The sequence below is a fragment of the Myodes glareolus genome, chromosome 22 (assembly GCF_982192425.1).
Source record: "Myodes glareolus chromosome 22, mMyoGla1.1, whole genome shotgun sequence".
Lineage (NCBI taxonomy): Eukaryota > Metazoa > Chordata > Mammalia > Rodentia > Cricetidae > Myodes > Myodes glareolus.
The window spans coordinates 22,178,197-22,195,888 of record NC_142047.1 but is presented as its reverse complement, the minus strand read 5'-3'; the positions used below and the strand labels follow the sequence as shown (position 1 = coordinate 22,195,888).

Sequence of the window (17,692 nt, the reverse complement as noted above, 5' to 3'; positions counted from 1 at the left end):
ATAGGAAGACACCCTTTAGGGAAAGGTTTGGGGAATGGTTGCGGAAATCTGAAGAAAGACAGCTGATTGGAGGGAAGGTGGGATGTGAATTATTGCCTTATGGTTTACCACCAAGTCGGCGACATTGTCACAGTACAGTGCTAATGGCCTCTTGGCCAGTGTGGGAGTATAACACCCCCCCCCATGACAACTGCAAACCCCAGGGGGGAGATTGCATCATTCACAGACTCTTCTCCACGGCCTTCCACCAGGTGTTCACGAGCAAGAATGACAGCAGATAGCAAGGCTAGACTAAGCCTATCTTTAAGGGTCCAGCACACAACACTACAAAACCTCTTTTATGTGAAGAAACAAAATCCTACAACCGCTGCAAAATAAGGATGGAATCTTCTCTTCCCAGAGCTCTGGTGAATGCCCACTCAGGCCAAGGAAGCTGTGCTGGTCTATGCCCCTTAGAGGTCCTGGGGGAACTTATTAGAGATCTTTCAGTACCAGAGAGAGGCAGGATTGCTGAGAAGACCCCACCCTAAGACTGGGGACACAAGTTCTCCCTAAGATTGGGATTAGGTTGGAGTTGAAGAGACTGTCCTCAGATACTGCCACTGAGTCAGCAGATACCAGGTCCCATCTACCCGAAGTCTACTTGTAGTAGAAAGGGAGAGTATGGAGAGAGACTCTGTGAGGGGCAGGGGAGCAGGCTGAAGAAAATAGGAAAAAATAGGTCAGAGATGGAAGAGAATAACATATAGTCACGTACCATTTTTATACGAAGCTGCTTTAAGACATAACATATAGTATCTAAAAGTGTGATACTGTAAAAAAAAAGACAACTGCTAACAATTTTTTTATGTTGCTAGGCATTGGAATATTTTAAAGAGGTCTACAAGTAATTCAGTGTTGGAGATAACATGGAATTGTCATTCTCAAAGGAAGCTAATGTGGAAAAAGGAGCAAGGAATAAATGAATATCCAGAAAAATAATGAGTAGATCCTCCTTATGAATAATTCCACTAAATAGAAATGCCTTAAACACAAAGCTAATAAAGATCTTGAGACTGGGATTTAAAGCGCAACCCAGTTATGTGCTGAGTAATATGGAGTCTGGCTCCACTTCCTGACCTTTGACTGTTGGTGGCTTTTAAGCCTCACCCATAGCCTTGCCCTCTAGCCCCTTATCTGGAGATGCTGATTAGAACGCCTGAACACTTCCTTCCGTGGTGCCAAGATAAGATCCCAGCCTCCTAAGCTCTCCTTGTCCCCACCCCAGTCACACAAAAGTCCTAAGCCAGCGGCCCTTCCTTCATGATTGAAAGCTCTCTTCTGTTCCCCACATCTCAGGCAAGGCCTCTATTCCACAAGTAGAAAGCTGCACAGTTTCTCGGGGGAGGGGGTGGTTAGAATTCAGTCCCAGTGGGGACGCACTGGAAAAGACAGAGATGGGTGAAAGCAGGAGACAGGTGTACCAAACACATAGTGAAAGAGTATGTGGGGGCTATGTGAGTATGAGGTTAACAGATACTGTGAGGAACGGGATCATCATAGAATACAAATAGAGTCCATTCACCAGCAAGACTCGGCAGTCCTCAGTATGTGTTAACATAGGTCTTGCATAGTATTTTTTTGTATGCAAGATACACACACACACACACACACACACACACACACAAAACAAAAACTAGAGACCAATATCAAATGTGTTGCTGTCTGCTCTGGAACATGTGGAAGTAGGGAAAGGCGCAAACAGCCTATATCCTAAGAAGAAGTCTTTCAGGTCACAGGAGAGATGGAGTTGGTTTGACATATGAACATACTTCCTAAACATGCTAAAGAGTAGTGAGTTTTCTGACTGTAGAAGTAGATGTCACCAGGCTAGACCACATGGCAGGGACATGAAAAATAATTTAGGCATCAGAAGGAGAACTGTGTGAAATTTAGCTTCAGTTGCACACTTGAGAACACAGAATTTCTTGACCCACTAGCCCAGGGACATTGCAGACTTGTTCAACACTCCCAGGACAGCAGCTCGGGAGCTGTGAGTTTCTCTAAAATTTCCAGCCTTCTGGGGGGTCTCAGACCAAAGCTGAGCCCCTTCTGAAGGTGCCATTTGTTGTGCCTACCTTTGAGGACCTCTAGGTGAATGATGTTAGAGAGCCACGGGGAGAGACTTTATGTAAGAAGTTGATGGACCAGTTTGAGATCATCCGTAATCTGATAGTTGAGCCTGGAACCAATTATAAGAGCTGGGCCTGGACTGCATTGCCATCAGACCCCTGGGAACTTTGTGGAACAGTTAGAGCACCTTTCATCTCATGATGAGACAACTGGGCTGTGCATGAATAACTGAGGTCAAAAGACCTCACCATCTGAGAGAGACATACATACTCTACCGGAAGAGCTTCGAGGCCACTTCACAGGGCCCCAGGGAAGCTGGCCTTCCACCATGTGGCTCTTTGCTCTGGTCCTGGCATCCCTCAACCCTTGCATGGCTTTTGGTGAGTTGTTCTACTACACAGACCCTGGGGGCACATTTGAAGCTCCCAGGCCTAGGCTGGGGTAGGTGGAGATGGGTATAAGAGGATGCATGACTGCTTCTGCACAATCATTCCACCAACTCCCACAGCTCCACCCCTGTCTTGGTGCCACTTGGTGAGGCACTATAAAAGCCAGCATGACCCTCTGTCCTGATGCTGACTGCTACTCTTGATGACAGCCATGGATCACATGTTGTCCTATGCAGCTCCTGGGTGGGACTAATAGCTCAGAGCAGCCTTCCCAGAACATGACATGTTTCTGTCTCATGTTCCTCCAGTGGCCCCCATTTGAAGACAGACAGTACATCAACATCTCCACTCATGTGTGCGGTCAGAACAAAATAATAATTCAAAATTGGTCTTACCAAAGCACAGCCAATGGCCCTAGAAGGTCTTTATAGGAAACCAGGTTACAAAGGAGTAACAGTGCTCAATCCAAAACGTGAAAACAGTCGTAACTGAGGACACCCACCAAAGTGGTGGCAGAAGGAAGGAGGAAGCAGCGTAGAAATCCAGGGGGAAGTGCAAGAGGGGCTGAAAGAGGCAACATCTGAGCCAAAATCACTAACTGTGGCCTATGTTAGCTCAGTGATGCTCTTCCAAACATGAAGCGGGTAGATGCCAGTAACCAGGGTGGAAGATGAACAATTGGGATGGGAAATATAGAAAGGAGTTCAAAGGTTACAACTCATGTCAGATGGAGGTAAACACATAGAGCATTTGCTGTGTGCCAGATGTGCACTCCAGTCGCCTGGCTTTACTTCCCAGAGAAGCCTTGCTAAGCGGACACTAATATCGCCATGCTACCAATGAGGAAACCGAGGGATTGGAAGAATCCTGAATGGTTTTCCTGAAGATGGAATTGGGGTGAGATTTCCAGGGTTTTCTTCTGGTTTTCTTCCATCACCAAAAGACTGCTCTATTCCAGATTTATTTGTTCTCATTCTGCCTTGCGCTCAGTTTCAGATCTGCCACAGTGTCTCAGGGTCAGAAAGAAGACAAAGTCTAGACATGGTTTGATGGCCAAGCACTAGCTCTTGATTCAGAAATAAATGGCACAATTTGGCCCTTGATGCTGGGATACTACATGTCCTATGAGTCTTACTTTCTCCACCGCTCAAATGGCATGAACGTATAATGAGGTTCTGAGTTGTCCTGCAATAAGCATGGATTTTGCTTTCTGTATTTAAGGCTTTAAAACACAAAGCCTGGCAGATCTTTAGATGCTGTGACTCACAGGATCCAGCTAATCCAACCTGTACCCCAGCCATCTCCAGTACCAAGTTCTTAAACCTACCACCTATCTGACTTAATCACTCAGAGCTAAGGTGAGGGCAGCCCACAAGCTCCAAAGAACGGTGCAAACTAGCCTCCCCTACCTCGGCTTCTCTTCCTCCTCCTGTCTCACAATCCCTCTGCCTCACTCTCTCACTGACACTTGTTACTTTCTTGGTCCATTCAGTGGTGAGGAGCATAAGTAGTAAGTAACAAGCAAGGGTCCACCTCGCGTTCATCTCACCCAGCATCTAATACCATCAAACATTTCACTGACTGAGCTATCTCCTGACCTCCATGGGATGGATGCATTTTGGCTTTCCTTTCTGGTTTACCCCTTCTGGCATCCCACTGAACTAGGAAGGATGGTGTTTCTCACCCTAGTTTTATGCTAGAAACAATTGACGCCTACATAGCTATGGTAGCTTATTCGTGGCCACATGCATAAAAGCAGAAAACACGATATCCCTTTTGGTATATTTTTATTTCTATTCCATGATCATCAGAGCACCTGTCCTCACCACCCATGGTGGACACTGTCCATGGCAAAGTCCTGGGGAAGTATGTCACCTTAGAAGGATTCGCACAACCTGTGGCCGTCTTCCTGGGAGTCCCCTTTGCCAAGCCTCCTCTTGGATCCCTGAGGTTTGCTCCACCACAGCCTGCAGAGCCCTGGAGCTTTGTGAAGAACACCACCTCCTACCCTCCTATGTAAGTCACTAGGGAGGGCCTGGGTCTCTTTCAATAGGGTATCTGCCGCAGAGAGCTGTAGGAAAGAGTTGAGACGGCTGTCTGACTGATTGCACTTCGTTTATGTATCCTTAACATACTGTAAGATCTCAAAGACATTCCACACCTGCTAGAGTGCTGTAGAATTTTTGATCAAAATGTATCTGTTGAGCAACTGTCATATTCCAGACATATTCTAGGTTCTGATAATGTGTCAGTGAACACAATAAATATCTCCTACCTTCATAGAGTTTTATTCTAGGAGAGAGAGAGAGACAGAGAGGCAGACACACATACATACACACACACACACACACACACACAGAGAGAGAGAGAGAGAGAGAGAGGGAGAGAGAGAGAGAGAGAGAGAGAGAGAGAGAGAGAGAGAAATTGTAAAGCAAGAAAATGGATTGTGTGGTGTTCTATATTGGTTAGTGATTCACTCATTAGATAAAAATGCTGATAGGAAGACAAGGCACTGGGATTGTACCTCTCCTGTCTTGAACTTTTCGTGGATGAAGCTGCTAGTGTTGGGGGTGAGATGCTGGGAGTATTGCAGCTGAGCCCAGAAGGCCTGAAAGCCCAGGCAGCCTCTCAGGTAAGGCACCTAGCTTTTACACATCCCTTCCCTGTCCCCCCTCTCGCTGTCTTCCTTTATTTTTGATTGTGAGCCTAGCTGTCTCTCCAGCCCCACTGTCTTCCTTTATAGTCAGGCGGTTTTCTCAAGTGGCATCCCTTGATCCTTTGACTTTTTGTCACTGCCCCCAAGATAAGCTTTGGCTTTATAGTAGCTACGTAGCTATCAGCAAACACCCGTGTTTACAGTATTAACCTGAGAGGACCTTGCCTCCTGTCACAAAGACAACTCACGCTTTAAATTTCAACTCTTTCCTGCCGTTTTGAGTTTTTGATGTTACATTTTTATCTTGCGTATTATCACCAAATTCAATAGGTATTATTTTTACTAAATAAAATTGGGTTTTCAGTTTAAAGACAGGCGTGGATACTTAGCGTGATGATGCTGCTAACACAGTTGGAATTGTTTCTGTGCCTACCATGAGCAAAGGTTACACTCCCTATGACACGGCTTCTATCTGGGAACTTTAGCAGTTCATGTAGGGCAGATCTGGTGGCAATAGGTCCCTCCCTTTTGTTTGTCCAGGCATATTAGAACTCTGTGTGCTGCTTGCTTTTTCTTACTGTTTGCTTTCATTTACCTTTGATTGTTGAGTTTGTTTATAGTATGTCATAGGTGATTTTATTGGGTTTGATTGAACTCGTGTCCTTTGAATCTTAGCATCTCCCTCCAGCCTGAAACCGTCTCTGTGATCCTTTGTTAATAAGCGTCCCTGTTCTTGGTCTTTGTCAGTTGTCTCTAAGAACCTCCGTGCTTGCTCTTTTGATGCTCCTAATAGGTCTCATGAGTTTTCTTCCTTCATCCACATTCTTTTCTCACTGTGTGAGGGCTGTGGTTACAGCTCGGCGGAAAACTGTTTGCTTGGCAGGTTCAAAAGCCTTTAGCGCTATAAAAACGACAAAACAGAAGCATGAAAAGGCTGGTCTTCAACCACTGACCTGCCACCTACTGCCTTTGTTGTCGGTCCATTTTTCATCTCATTCATTGTAGTTTTCAGCTTCAGCATCCCCGTTGGATATTTTTTTAACATTTAGTCTCAATATTAAATTTCTATCATACAGTAAAAACTGTATCTGCTACAACAAGTGATTAGAAATATTTCTCTATAGACAACTTCTTTCCAAATAAAACTTTTACAGTGAACTTATGAATCATTTCTTTATGTTCCCTTGAAGTCTATTGTCCTTCCTTAAAACAAACAGAGAAACGCTGTTTGGAGTCAGAGTTCTGAGAGATCCGCATCCCTGTCATTGTGGGGACTGTCTCAGGTGCTCTGTTTTGTATATTTATTGAGGTTATGTTGCTTGCTCTGAATGCTCCTAATGCTCGTGGTCACTGTACAATGTCTACACATTGAAGGCCCAAGTGTCTACTAGTCTCTGCAGCTGGTTTCGTACCTGAACTCTCCAAGAGTAGGTTGGATGCTGTGTTCCTTAAGCCAGTGACAGCTGCATCCAACTCAGCAGTACAGGGGACACTGATCCAGGCTTGCTGTCGGTCCTGAGGCTCTCCAGATGAGAGAGATGACAATAAGCACATGTGAGGAAAATTCCAGGACTGTATGACCTCGCTTCCGCAGGGATTCAAGCCTGAAACTACATCCCAATGGCCAGGCAAGGCTATCCCCCGTAACTTAGCTACATGGAGGAGGCAGACGCCTCTTGCAGTAAGAACAACTGGAAATGAGACTGGGTCAGCTCAATACCTGTGTGAGGCAGATGCTGGAGATTCTGACTCATTGGATCTGATGGGTACCCATCCCCCTGCAGTGATCTGCACAGACATAATGACTATTTTATTACAAAAATAAGACCTAGAGTTGATGCTAGGTCCCCTTCGGATCTGCTGTGTGACTGTAATGAGTGCCCGTGCTTCTGCATGATCTTTGTGGGGTTCCAGGACTCTTGCCAGGTCTCCCAGATAGCTTCCCATTCATGCCATTGTCTCAAGTCTGGTAATAACTATTCAAAGTGTGGGTTTAAACCACCCAGTAGAAAGCCCTCCCTGGCTTTGCCTGTTTGAATCTCAAAGCTCTTTCTCCCCTTCTCAGGTGCTCCCAAATTACAGGGGTGGGACCAGTGCTCTCTGATGTCTTCACCAACCAACTAGAAGACGTTCCTCTTGAGTATTCTGAAGACTGCCTTTACTTAAATATTTACTCCCCCACTGACTTGACCAGCAAAAGCAAATTGCCGGTAAGCACTCAGTGGAAGTCGGCACCCTGGGGCTTCAGCATCCAGGATTTTCTAAGGCAGTTTAGAGGGGGTGAAGGATGCTTGAAGTACAGGTATCCTTAGCCAGGCCTCTGACTTCCCTTGACTGCAGGAAAATTATTCAGGTACTTCAGTTTTCTCCAGTGATACTAGGTATACGTGGGAGACTGTAATGTATCCGTAAGTACTTCCCAATTTGTCTGTGTTTTCTTACATTAAGATTAGGAAAGTAATGGTGGTTGTCTTCATTTCTGTTTAACAATCTGATCCCTGAGGAATTAAGACATAATTTCCATTGAAGTCAGAAGTGGAAAGAATCCACAACCCAACACTCACCTAGTCCCAATTTTATAGAGAGAGCAACTGCAACAAAGATGGAGGGAAGCTATAAATCAGGGTTAATGGACCAAGAACTTGGGTCCCCGACCCTTCAAACCACATCTTTTAACATGGCCTTGGAAACCAAACAAGTGCGTGACCTTCCAAGTACACCAGGATCCGTCTGTGAAAGCTTTCATGGTCCCATGACGTCGGTGTGTGGGATGCAGACTGGAGCAGTCAGTCCCCCAAGCTTTCCCTTTGCCAAGCATCTGGGATGTCACTTTGATCTGTTTCTCTTCTTCGTTGCCTTTGGCAAGGACCACTGACCCAGTGAGTCAGCATTTTCATATAAACAAAGACCCAGAGGTGGGACAGGCTGCCAGTTACAAGGCACAGGATAGAGGCCTTTTTGGAGAAAGTGACCCTTGGGGCGGAAGACTTCACAGTAGCCTCTTCCTTTTGTCACAGCCCGCCAGCCTTTGCACTCAACCTTCCACCTGAAGATGACCGTTCCTCAGTCCTTCCCTCCAGGAGTCAGGGGTCCAGGAGGAGGAGAAATGGGCTGTGGGAGCCTAAGGGCAGGACATGTTCCAACTACGGACACAGGTCCCAGAGAAGAGAGTCAGGATTAATCCTGGGTGTGCCTTTGAGAAGATGAGTGACCCGGGCTATTTCTAACTTTCTTGACCTCTGTTTCTTCACATGGGCACCATTCCACATGATCATGTAGTGTTGACATTCAAGCCATGCTTCAGTCCTGGATACACAAGGCAGTCAACACACCCACCCTTTGCCCTCATAACTCCAACAGCTACCTCGTTGGACTGCAGCTGTGGGCTACAGGAGTCAGGGCTTGAGTCAAGTCTTGCCTCCACCTCTCATGAGCTGTGGAACTTCAAGCAGGTTGTCTGCTTGATACATGGATAGTGTACTTTAAAGTACTCTGAATAGTAATTAGTTCACAGTTTGTGGGTTCTTTCATATTTTATTAGCAATGTTATAGAATTTTATTCTTTCAGTTCTTCTTTGAAATGTGACGTCAGGAACCATTAATCAGAAATTGTACCTACTCCCTTTTCTCGTGATCTTTAATTCATACAGCAGCACCAGATGGGCAGTGGCCTGTCAGATAAAGTCAGTATCTAAAGACTTCTTGGAAGGATAGATGGGTTTAGGAGATGGGAAGGCCTGAGGAAGGCTAACGGGAGACACCTCAGGAAGGGGCACCACTGGGGACATGTGCGCTCCTTGAGATAACTTCTTCAGTCACAGGAAAAGTTAGGTTACCACTGAGCTGAGGTGCAGTCAAAATGCAAGCTCTGTCCTTTGCTATGTCCAGGTGTGAGATGGGTGGTGTCCTGGGGAGAAAATGACATCCTTGGCTTTTGCTGCTACCATAATAACATTCGAGTTTGTTAGAACCATTGAAAGACATGGTCCTTGAGACTGGAGAGAAGGGTAATACAATGAACAACTAGGCTGCATTGAGTGGAATTGTGGTCTGGGACCCAACTGAGAGAGTTAGGAAGGATAGGCCTGTTGTAGCCATGGTAGTCACTCGTGGGCTTGGATAACGGCTTCCTTAGTCATAAGCAAGAATTAGTTAGGGTCATCAAATGTCGTTACTTCTCTACTTCTTATAACCTGAATGGTTTCTTGATGCCTGTCCAGGTGATGGTGTGGGTCCACGGAGGAGGTTTACTGTCTGGTGGGGCATCAACTTTTGATGGACTGGCCCTGTCTACCCATGAGAAAGTGGTGGTGGTAGCCATTCAATACCGCCTGGGCATCTGGGGATTCCTCAGGTAAGATACTGGACCTTTTTCCCATTACATTAACACCAATCGGGACAGTAGGACCCATGCCTGGTAATTCCTCTGCATTCCTTAAAGCATTTATGTTTCTGGAGGTTGGACTCTGTCCTGTCTTCTCTTTCCTCACCGTACTTTTGCCCTTGCTCGGGGCTTTTGTGTCTACTGCCCTTGCTGCCTGGAAGGCCTATTCTAAACTCACCCATCTTCCAAAGCCTAGCTCTTGTTTAGTTCTAAGACACATGTCTCTTTTCACCTGTGTGGCCAAGCACACAGCATTGCCTAGAGCAGTCACTAAGAAGTTCAGGGTTGTACATCTCCTGCTAAGATGGGAGGCACAAAGGAGTTCCGAGAATGCTTGTTTGTGAAGGAAAGAGTGTCGGGGTGGATGTCAGAGGATCTGACCCCTGGAGGGGTGGTAGAGGACACACAGCTCACTTCCTCCGTAGCGGCTGGCACATGCAGGATGCCAGGCTAGAGTCTCCATCAACTGTGAGATCAGGACCAGCTTTCCTACTCTAGGATCCTTGTCTGCCTATTCCATACAATCCTGAGATGGCTGCTAAGTAGTCTAGCCGAGCCACAGCCACCGCTGAGGAGACTGAGGAGCTGGAAGATGGTTCTGGTCTGCCTCTCCGCTGGTTGCTTTAGGCTTCTGCCTCAGGAACGAAGACACCATCCCTTAAGGTACCAGATCTCTTTCCCTAGGTTCTGTTTCTCTACTTCCTGTTTCATTCAGCCTGCCACAAATGGTCCCTCCACCTTCTCTCTCCCTTTCTCTCCTCCACCCATGCCTGGAAGGCTGTGCGCATAGAAGCCACAGTGCCCCCCTACTCTCCCCAGTACAACTTTCTGAGCCCTCAGCAGCAGCCAAGTGAGCACCTGTGTCTCTGAGCTGCTTCTTTTTTCTCGCCTTGGCCACCTTCTACATCCTTGGCCACCCCCCACCTCCCTGGCTGCCTTCCACCTCCTTGGTTGCTCATGTTCAGTCCTTTCTTGCTCCTTCCCTCCCCATCCTCAGGTCTCTGCATGCCTCCCTTTCCCCGTCCAATAATTCCCAGAATTCCCCACGATTGTGGTTGGAATGAGAAATGGCTCTCATAGGCTCATACATTTAAATGCTTGGTCCCCGGTTAGTGGAACTGTTTTGGGGAGGATTAGGAGGTGTGATCTCGTTGGAGGAGGTGTGTCACTGGGGGTGGTCTTTAAGGTTTCAAAAGCTCATGAATCTCTCTCTCTCTCTCTCTCTCTCTCTCTCTCTCTCTCTCTCCTCCTCCTCCTCCTCCTCCTCCTCCTCCTCCTCCTCCTCTCCCTCCCTCTGTCTCTCTCTCTCTCTTCCCCCTCCCTCTCCCTCCCCTCCCCTCTGTGTGTGTGTGTGTGTGTGTGTGTGTGTGTGTATGTATGTGTGAGTCTTCTGCTTGTGAATATGGTGTAAGTTACTGCTCAGTGCTATAACTGTCTGCCTGCTGTCCTGCTTCCCATGATAGCAACTGGCCCTCTGAAACTGTAAGCAAGCCCCTGATTATATCTTTCTTTTATAAGTTGCCTTGATCATAGCATCTCTCCACAGAAACAGAACAGTAACCAGGATACCCACCTGTCCTTTAAAGCCAAGATAGCATCTTTAACTATGTCCTCCTGTTTCCCTGAATGTCTAACCAGGACTGCCTTACTTCACAGAGCCAGTGCGAACCCTTGACAACTCAGAGACCACAACATTTTGCTTCCTGTTTTTATAAGGCCCCCTGTGAAGCAGTATTCAGTTTTATACTTTTGATTATTCATAATAAAGTCCAGACTCTTTTATTTCATACCCTATAGCTGCATGGCCAGTAAAATTTTCCTAGCTCTACCCTCTAAATACATAGCTCATTCATAGCTCAGGCATTCATTGATTCCTAACTTCCACCAAGATCAAAGCCCTGCATCTCTGGCCTATGTTACTGTAGCAACCATTTAGTTTCCTCTCTACTTCTTTCATGCAGTGGTTACTCAACAATTTGGCCAGAGTGTTTGCATAAAACTTGCATCCACAGAGGACTCCCACCTTCCTAACGAGTGTGTTTATAGCTCTTATGGCTGGAGATTCTGCCAGCTGGTAGTCAAACCTCGAGATAGATTTGGGTATGAAGTTCAAGAAGAGGTCTTGAGTTCTGTTCTGGAAGTCATCATGTCCTGGACGGCCTCTGTGTCTATGATGAATATCCCCAAAGCCTTTTGTCAGCTAACCTATTATCAGCCTCATGCTCATCTCTTTAGCGAGTGATTCCTTGAGTCTATCCCTAATTGCTTTCTCTCTGATCCTTCTCTAACCACAGGATAATTTCCATCATATTTCTAGTCTGACCTTTGACCTTCAGCGTCACTGAAAAATCTCACTACCATCAGCCAATAATGCCCACATTGTGTCCTGAAGGCTTTGCTAGTTAGAAATTGTTTCCACCATGTCAAGTTCTCCATCATCCTTACGTAAAGCTTTCGGGCACGGGCATGGCTTTTCCACCTTCTCTGCAAAGATCCGCAGAGTATTCTTTTTTCAGAGTTTGTGTCTGAGTCATCTATAGCACCCCACATCCCACACTTCAGGCTGACCAGCCTGCTCCTGCAAACCCTTTAGACTTTTCCCAAAGTCGCTTTCACATTTTCTAGTACAGTGCTATCAGCAGACCAGCTCTTTGGTACCAACTTTCCGCATCAGGCTACTTCCCACAGCTATAACAAATACCTGAAGCTTACTATTTTGTAAAATCTGGGGTTGGGCTGCAGAGATAGCTCAGTGATTAAGAGTGACTACTGATCTTGCAGACGACCCAAGTTCAATTCTTAGCATTCTTGCAGACACTAACATCCTCACAAGCACAGACATCCTCTCTCTCTCTCTCTCTCTCTCTCTCTCTCTCTCTCTCTCTCTCTCTCACACACACACACACACACACACACACACACACAATTAAGAATAAAACAAATTTAAACTTTTAAATGAGGTTCATTTAAAGACAGCTTCAAAGGTTAAAAGTCTAGGCAGCACAGTATCAGCTGTGGACAAAGACACCTGGGCAGTGTCACATTAGGGCAGCTGGTATTGTGGCAAAGGGACTATCAGGAAATCAGAGAGCAAGTAGGCACAGGCGTGCTCATCTATAACAATTTCATAAGAACTAACTAGAATGCTGCTAGAACTATGTTCATCCTAGTGTCCTCAATAGACCAATCACCTAACAATGGACTCCCCCTCTTAAAGGCTGGACCACCTCCCAACGCTGCCCCATGAAAGACCAGACCTTTAACATACAAAGCATGGAGGGATGGTCCTCCCATAGCCATGGCTCTCCACCCATCATAGCCCAGCTATGACTTCTCTGACTTCTACTCTCACCCTTCTCTTCCAGCACAGGGGATGAACACAGCAGAGGAAACTGGGGTCACCTCGACCAAGTAGCTGCCCTACAATGGGTCCAGGACAACATTGCTAACTTCGGGGGGGACCCAGGCTCTGTGACCCTCTTTGGCGAGTCAGCAGGAGGGGAGAGTGTCTCTGTCCTTGTAAGTATTCCTGGCACCAAGCCTCATGTCCAGGGTTGATGTGAGTGCTGATGGGTCCCCTTGAAGACCATTCAACCCAGCCACAGGCACTTTGGCCGGCAAGACCTGCATTCACACTGGCTCAGCAGCAGTCAGTGTAGAAATGAAAATACCGGGAGCTCCCAAGAAGCTCAGAGCTCAGTTTTGTGTCCTGAAGCCAAAAGAATGTCCAGCTAAGCCCGAGACCATGGTGTTCCAGCTGATCCTGTGACCATGGTGTTCCTAGTCATCTCATTTGTGTTCTCTCTCCTCTTCCTAATCATTTTAGCTTTGCCACTCCCCTGACGTGGGGGCAGGGGTGACATATGAATAAACAGATGCAAGTGCTCACTAGGGGGTCCCTGTTCCCCTGGAAACCAGACTCACAGGTAGAGAGGTTAGCACTGAAAGTAGCTTCCTCTGAGGTTGTCCTGTGGCTTGCTTGTGCCTAGGGGGTGGGCAGCAGTCTCTGGGCCTAAGGCACTGTGCATAGGGGAAGTCAGTGAGAGAGAGAAAGAGCAGAAAATGTAGCGAAGAGGGATAGGAAAGGGGAAGGCTGTAACACCTACAAGTGAGGGTGATTTTGCTGGCTTAGAGAAGGGGACACATTGAAGGATGCTATAGAAGGCACCGGGGGCTGCTCAAAACCCTCCAGCCACCTCGGATTAGGTAGATCAGTCCCATTATCTTTTAAACATGTACCGATTTCATAGTTGAATACCCACAGGATAATAGTTTATATTTTCAAAGTAGAGGGAAAAAAATAAGGAAAAAGAAGAGATAATGCCGAAGGAGAAACAAGTCATTCATGATCCATCAGGGCACTGTCACTGTGACCTTCTAACCTGCATTTCCCTTGTCTTTTCCTACAATTCTGTCTCCCAGGCCTATGTTTATTCTGTCTCTTGTATGTATCACATAACTTTTAAAGAACATTTTTCTCCACTATTAGACTGTCATGGACACTCCCCAAGTGCTAAAAGACTTTTCTTAATACTTGTTTTTACAACAGCATAGTGTCCTATGGAAACCATAAAACATTGTTTGTTACACAGTATTACAATATTAGAACGCTTGGTGGGCTCTCATTTTTACTATCATCTACACTATGAATTTTCTTTATTTTCATTTTATTTATTTTCTATTTATTACTTTTCATAAAACATTTTCACACAATATATGTTGCTCTTATTCTTTTCCCCATCCCAGTTCTCCCCAGATCTCCTCCCCTCCCTCCCCACCCAACTCTATGTTCTTTTCCTCAAAAGAAAAACAAATCAAAACGAACAAGCAAAAACAAAATAAAACAAAAATGCAAAGAACACCCCCCAAAAAATCCCAACAATAAAAAGCACACACAGAATCATGCAATCCACTCTGTGCTGGCCAACGGCTGCTGAGCATGGGGCCTGCCCTTGATTGTGTCTGACACACATTTGATATATATCTGGTGTCACCTCCATCAGCTTTCCACAGTGAATAGCTTCTCGAGTAGGGTGGGACATTGTACCCACTTCCTCTTCTCTGTGCTCAGACCTGGTCTGGCTTAAACTTGTCAGTGCTATGAGTTGTCTTTTTAGGCAAGTTTAAAAAAAAATAGAAGATTTAATATAATTTTTTTCAAACTGGTTTTTATTACTTACTTTGCTTTTTGAGATTACAATAAAAAGACATGACTTCTTCCTTCCCTTTTCTCCCTCCAATCTCTATACCCCTCTTTGCTCTCTTTCGTATTAATGGCTGGGCTAGAGAGGTGGATCAGACATTAAAGGCTAGACTCACAATCTAAAATATAAAAAATATAAGTGTTCAAATTAATGCCCTCTTTTCTCATTGTTTTTACATGGATATATGTATATGATGCATATGTATGTGTATATACAAGTACATTCCTAAACACAACCTGCTCATTCCTTATAATGTCACTTGTATGCCTATTTTCAGGGCTGACTCCCTGAAAAGAAGACTGGACAACCAATTAATCCTTGTAGAAGACTGTTTCTCCACCCTCGCAGCATCCCTTAGCTTCTGGTAGCTCTTTGTGTAGGGTTGAGCCCTCATAGGCTTTTTCCATCCCCTTTGGCATCTCTACTGTTGCCCTTGTTCAGCTCGTGTTGAGGATGAGACATTACAGGAGTTGTTTCTGACTTTACTAGAAGATGCAGCCTCACAGCAAACCCCCCAATCTTACAGTCTTTCCACCCCTTCTAGGCACTGGTCCCTGAGTTTTAAATACCAGAGTTGTTTTGTAGCTATATCCCCTGGGCTCCACGTGCCTGCATTTTGATTGCCTGTAGTTTTCTGTAGCGGTCTAGATCTGCTGTTGAAAAGAGAAGTTTCAGCTCTCTGTTTTTTACTTAAGAACTTGGTTTGTTTGTTCATTTGTTTGTTTTTGCAAGATAGAGTTTCTCTCTGTAATTTTGGTTGTCTTAGAACTCACTCAGTAGACCAGGCTGACCTGGAACTTAGAGATTCGTCTGCTTCTGCGTTCCTTCCGAGTGCTGGAATTAAGGACCTGTGCCTCTGGGGCCCTGTTAAGACCTTCTTAACAAAAGGGAAATCATGCCTGGTACTGGAAACCTAGTACCCAGGGCTAGTGATCTTGAAAGAAAATCCGCAGACACCACTTTACTAAACCAGAATGCTCCCCTAACTACATTCTAAATATCTGTCCTTATATCCACAGAGAAGTATACTCATCAACGAAATGTCTTTAAAGTGCTCTATGGATGCTCATGATCATTATTCCCAAGACACTTTCTGAGTAATAGAGACTCTGAAACAGAATTTGTAGTTAGGAAAGGCAAAGCCTCTCCTTCCGGTGTTTTTTGACTATCATAGTAGATGCATGCCACATACTCCCTACTCTGTCCCTGGCTCTGAGGAAAGCTGGGAAGCGATCAGAGACAGGTAAGGAGCTGTAACATGCAGTGAGAATCAAAGTCTGCAGGCAAGGGGTGCAAGTGGAGGGAACTTTACAAGATGAGCAAGTCATTGGCCGTCTCCCTTGAGTGTTAATTCTCCTCCTCTTCCTTTCCAGGTGCTGTCTCCCCTGACCAAAAACCTCTTCCACAGGGCCATTTCTGAGAGTGGTGTGGCCCTCACTCCATGTCTGTTCAGGGAGAATACCAGGCGTGGGGCTGAGGTAGGTCACCTGGGTAGCCCAGTCTAAGCTCTCCAAGAACTGAGTGATCGGAGCCCCTGAGACTCAAGCTCAAAACAATGGCCTTCAGCTCAGTGCAATGTCCCCTGAGCGCACTGGTTCCAGTGTAACAAGGCAGAGTGCCACACTGGACAGTGGTGGCCTGTCATTACAGTACATCTCTGTCGGGGTCTGGGTTCCAGTGCTCTGCATGCAGTTATGGATTTGGGATGATTCCTCCCTGAGGCCCAGGGCTGGTTCCCAGCACATTCATGCATTGGTTCATTTATTCATATATATAGCAGATATACCTATGTGCTTTGTAACCTAGAAAGCATCCATTCTTAAAAAGGAGATTGGTTTTTTTTAAAATTGTGTAATCAAGCAAATGGCACTCTTTCGTCAATGAGAAGATGCCGACAGGAAAGAGAATAACCAAATCTGATAAAACCACATGAATCCAAAAGGAATGTCTAGTGAGAATGTGACCAATAGGTGAGCAGAAATATCAGAAAGAAGAGATATATTTACCTGGTGAGCAAAGGATAGCCCAAGAAGGAGCAGCGTGCGCAAACGTCCTGTGCAAAGGGGAGTCCTGTATGAGAGTGAGGGAAGGCTGCTGTGGCCAAAACAGACAGAGCAAGCAGAGAACAGAGTCAAGGGTCTCTTGCTTTTGATCTCACACCTAGCCTGTACCACCTCTTGTGCCTCCTCTCTAGCCAGTTCACTCCCAGACCACATGGGTACCACATCTGCCACTGAGATTACAAACTTCCTCTTGGTTCAAGAGCAGTAGCTTTGTTCTGTGATTTAGCAGAGGAAAGACTGTTTTTGCTTTGACAGTCTTTGTGACAATGGGGCATGAAATCAAAAGGTAGAATTTGGGATTCTGTGCTGTTTTAGCGACCATTGCACACCGTCATTCTTAAAATGGTCAGTTTTCCGATAACCATACCTATGTTATCAGAGAAATGGCCACTAAGACACAAATGTGTAAGCGACTCATGTCACAATCCAAGCTGGTAGCAGGGGCAATACCGTACAATCCAGTACCTTCACTGCTGGCCTGGAGCACTTTCTGCTGCCACAGCCCACAACCGCAGTCTTGAGATAGAGTACCTCTCTGTATTCATGGAGGTACCATGATGTCATTTAATTCTCCTGTTGCCTGTGGTCTCTGCAGCAAGTCGCCATTGCCACAGGGTGTGAGGCCACCACATCAGTCGGTATAGTTCAGTGTCTGCGTGAGAAGACAGAGGAGGAGCTCTTGGCCACGACACTGAAAATGGTAGGTGTGTCTATCCTGGTAGCCCCCACACTGCTGACATAGGCACAGGGGTCTTCACACCTGTGAAAGCATTGAAAAAATGCTTAACCATGCCCCAGCTTTATCAAAATAATCACTCTAGCATTATTATAGGTGGATGTGTTGTAAGAAATTAAGCATTTTACTCTTCACAGAAGTAACAACC

The 17,692-nt window shown here is 45.8% G+C and overlaps 1 protein-coding gene across 1 annotated transcript in view; it reads left to right on the top strand.

The window, feature by feature from the left end:
- Positions 1–2,440: 2,440 nt before the first annotated feature.
- The window catches only part of LOC125395395 (liver carboxylesterase 1-like), a 28,668-nt gene continuing 13,416 nt past the window's right edge, over positions 2,441–17,692 (top strand). The window contains exons 1-7 of the mRNA XM_087900681.1: positions 2,441–2,492; positions 4,313–4,517; positions 7,223–7,367; positions 9,378–9,511; positions 12,907–13,060; positions 16,119–16,223; positions 17,404–17,508. Of these exons, the coding sequence (XP_087756807.1) occupies positions 2,441–2,492; positions 4,313–4,517; positions 7,223–7,367; positions 9,378–9,511; positions 12,907–13,060; positions 16,119–16,223; positions 17,404–17,508 (900 nt within the window). The remainder of the gene's footprint in view (positions 2,493–4,312; positions 4,518–7,222; positions 7,368–9,377; positions 9,512–12,906; positions 13,061–16,118; positions 16,224–17,403; positions 17,509–17,692) is intronic.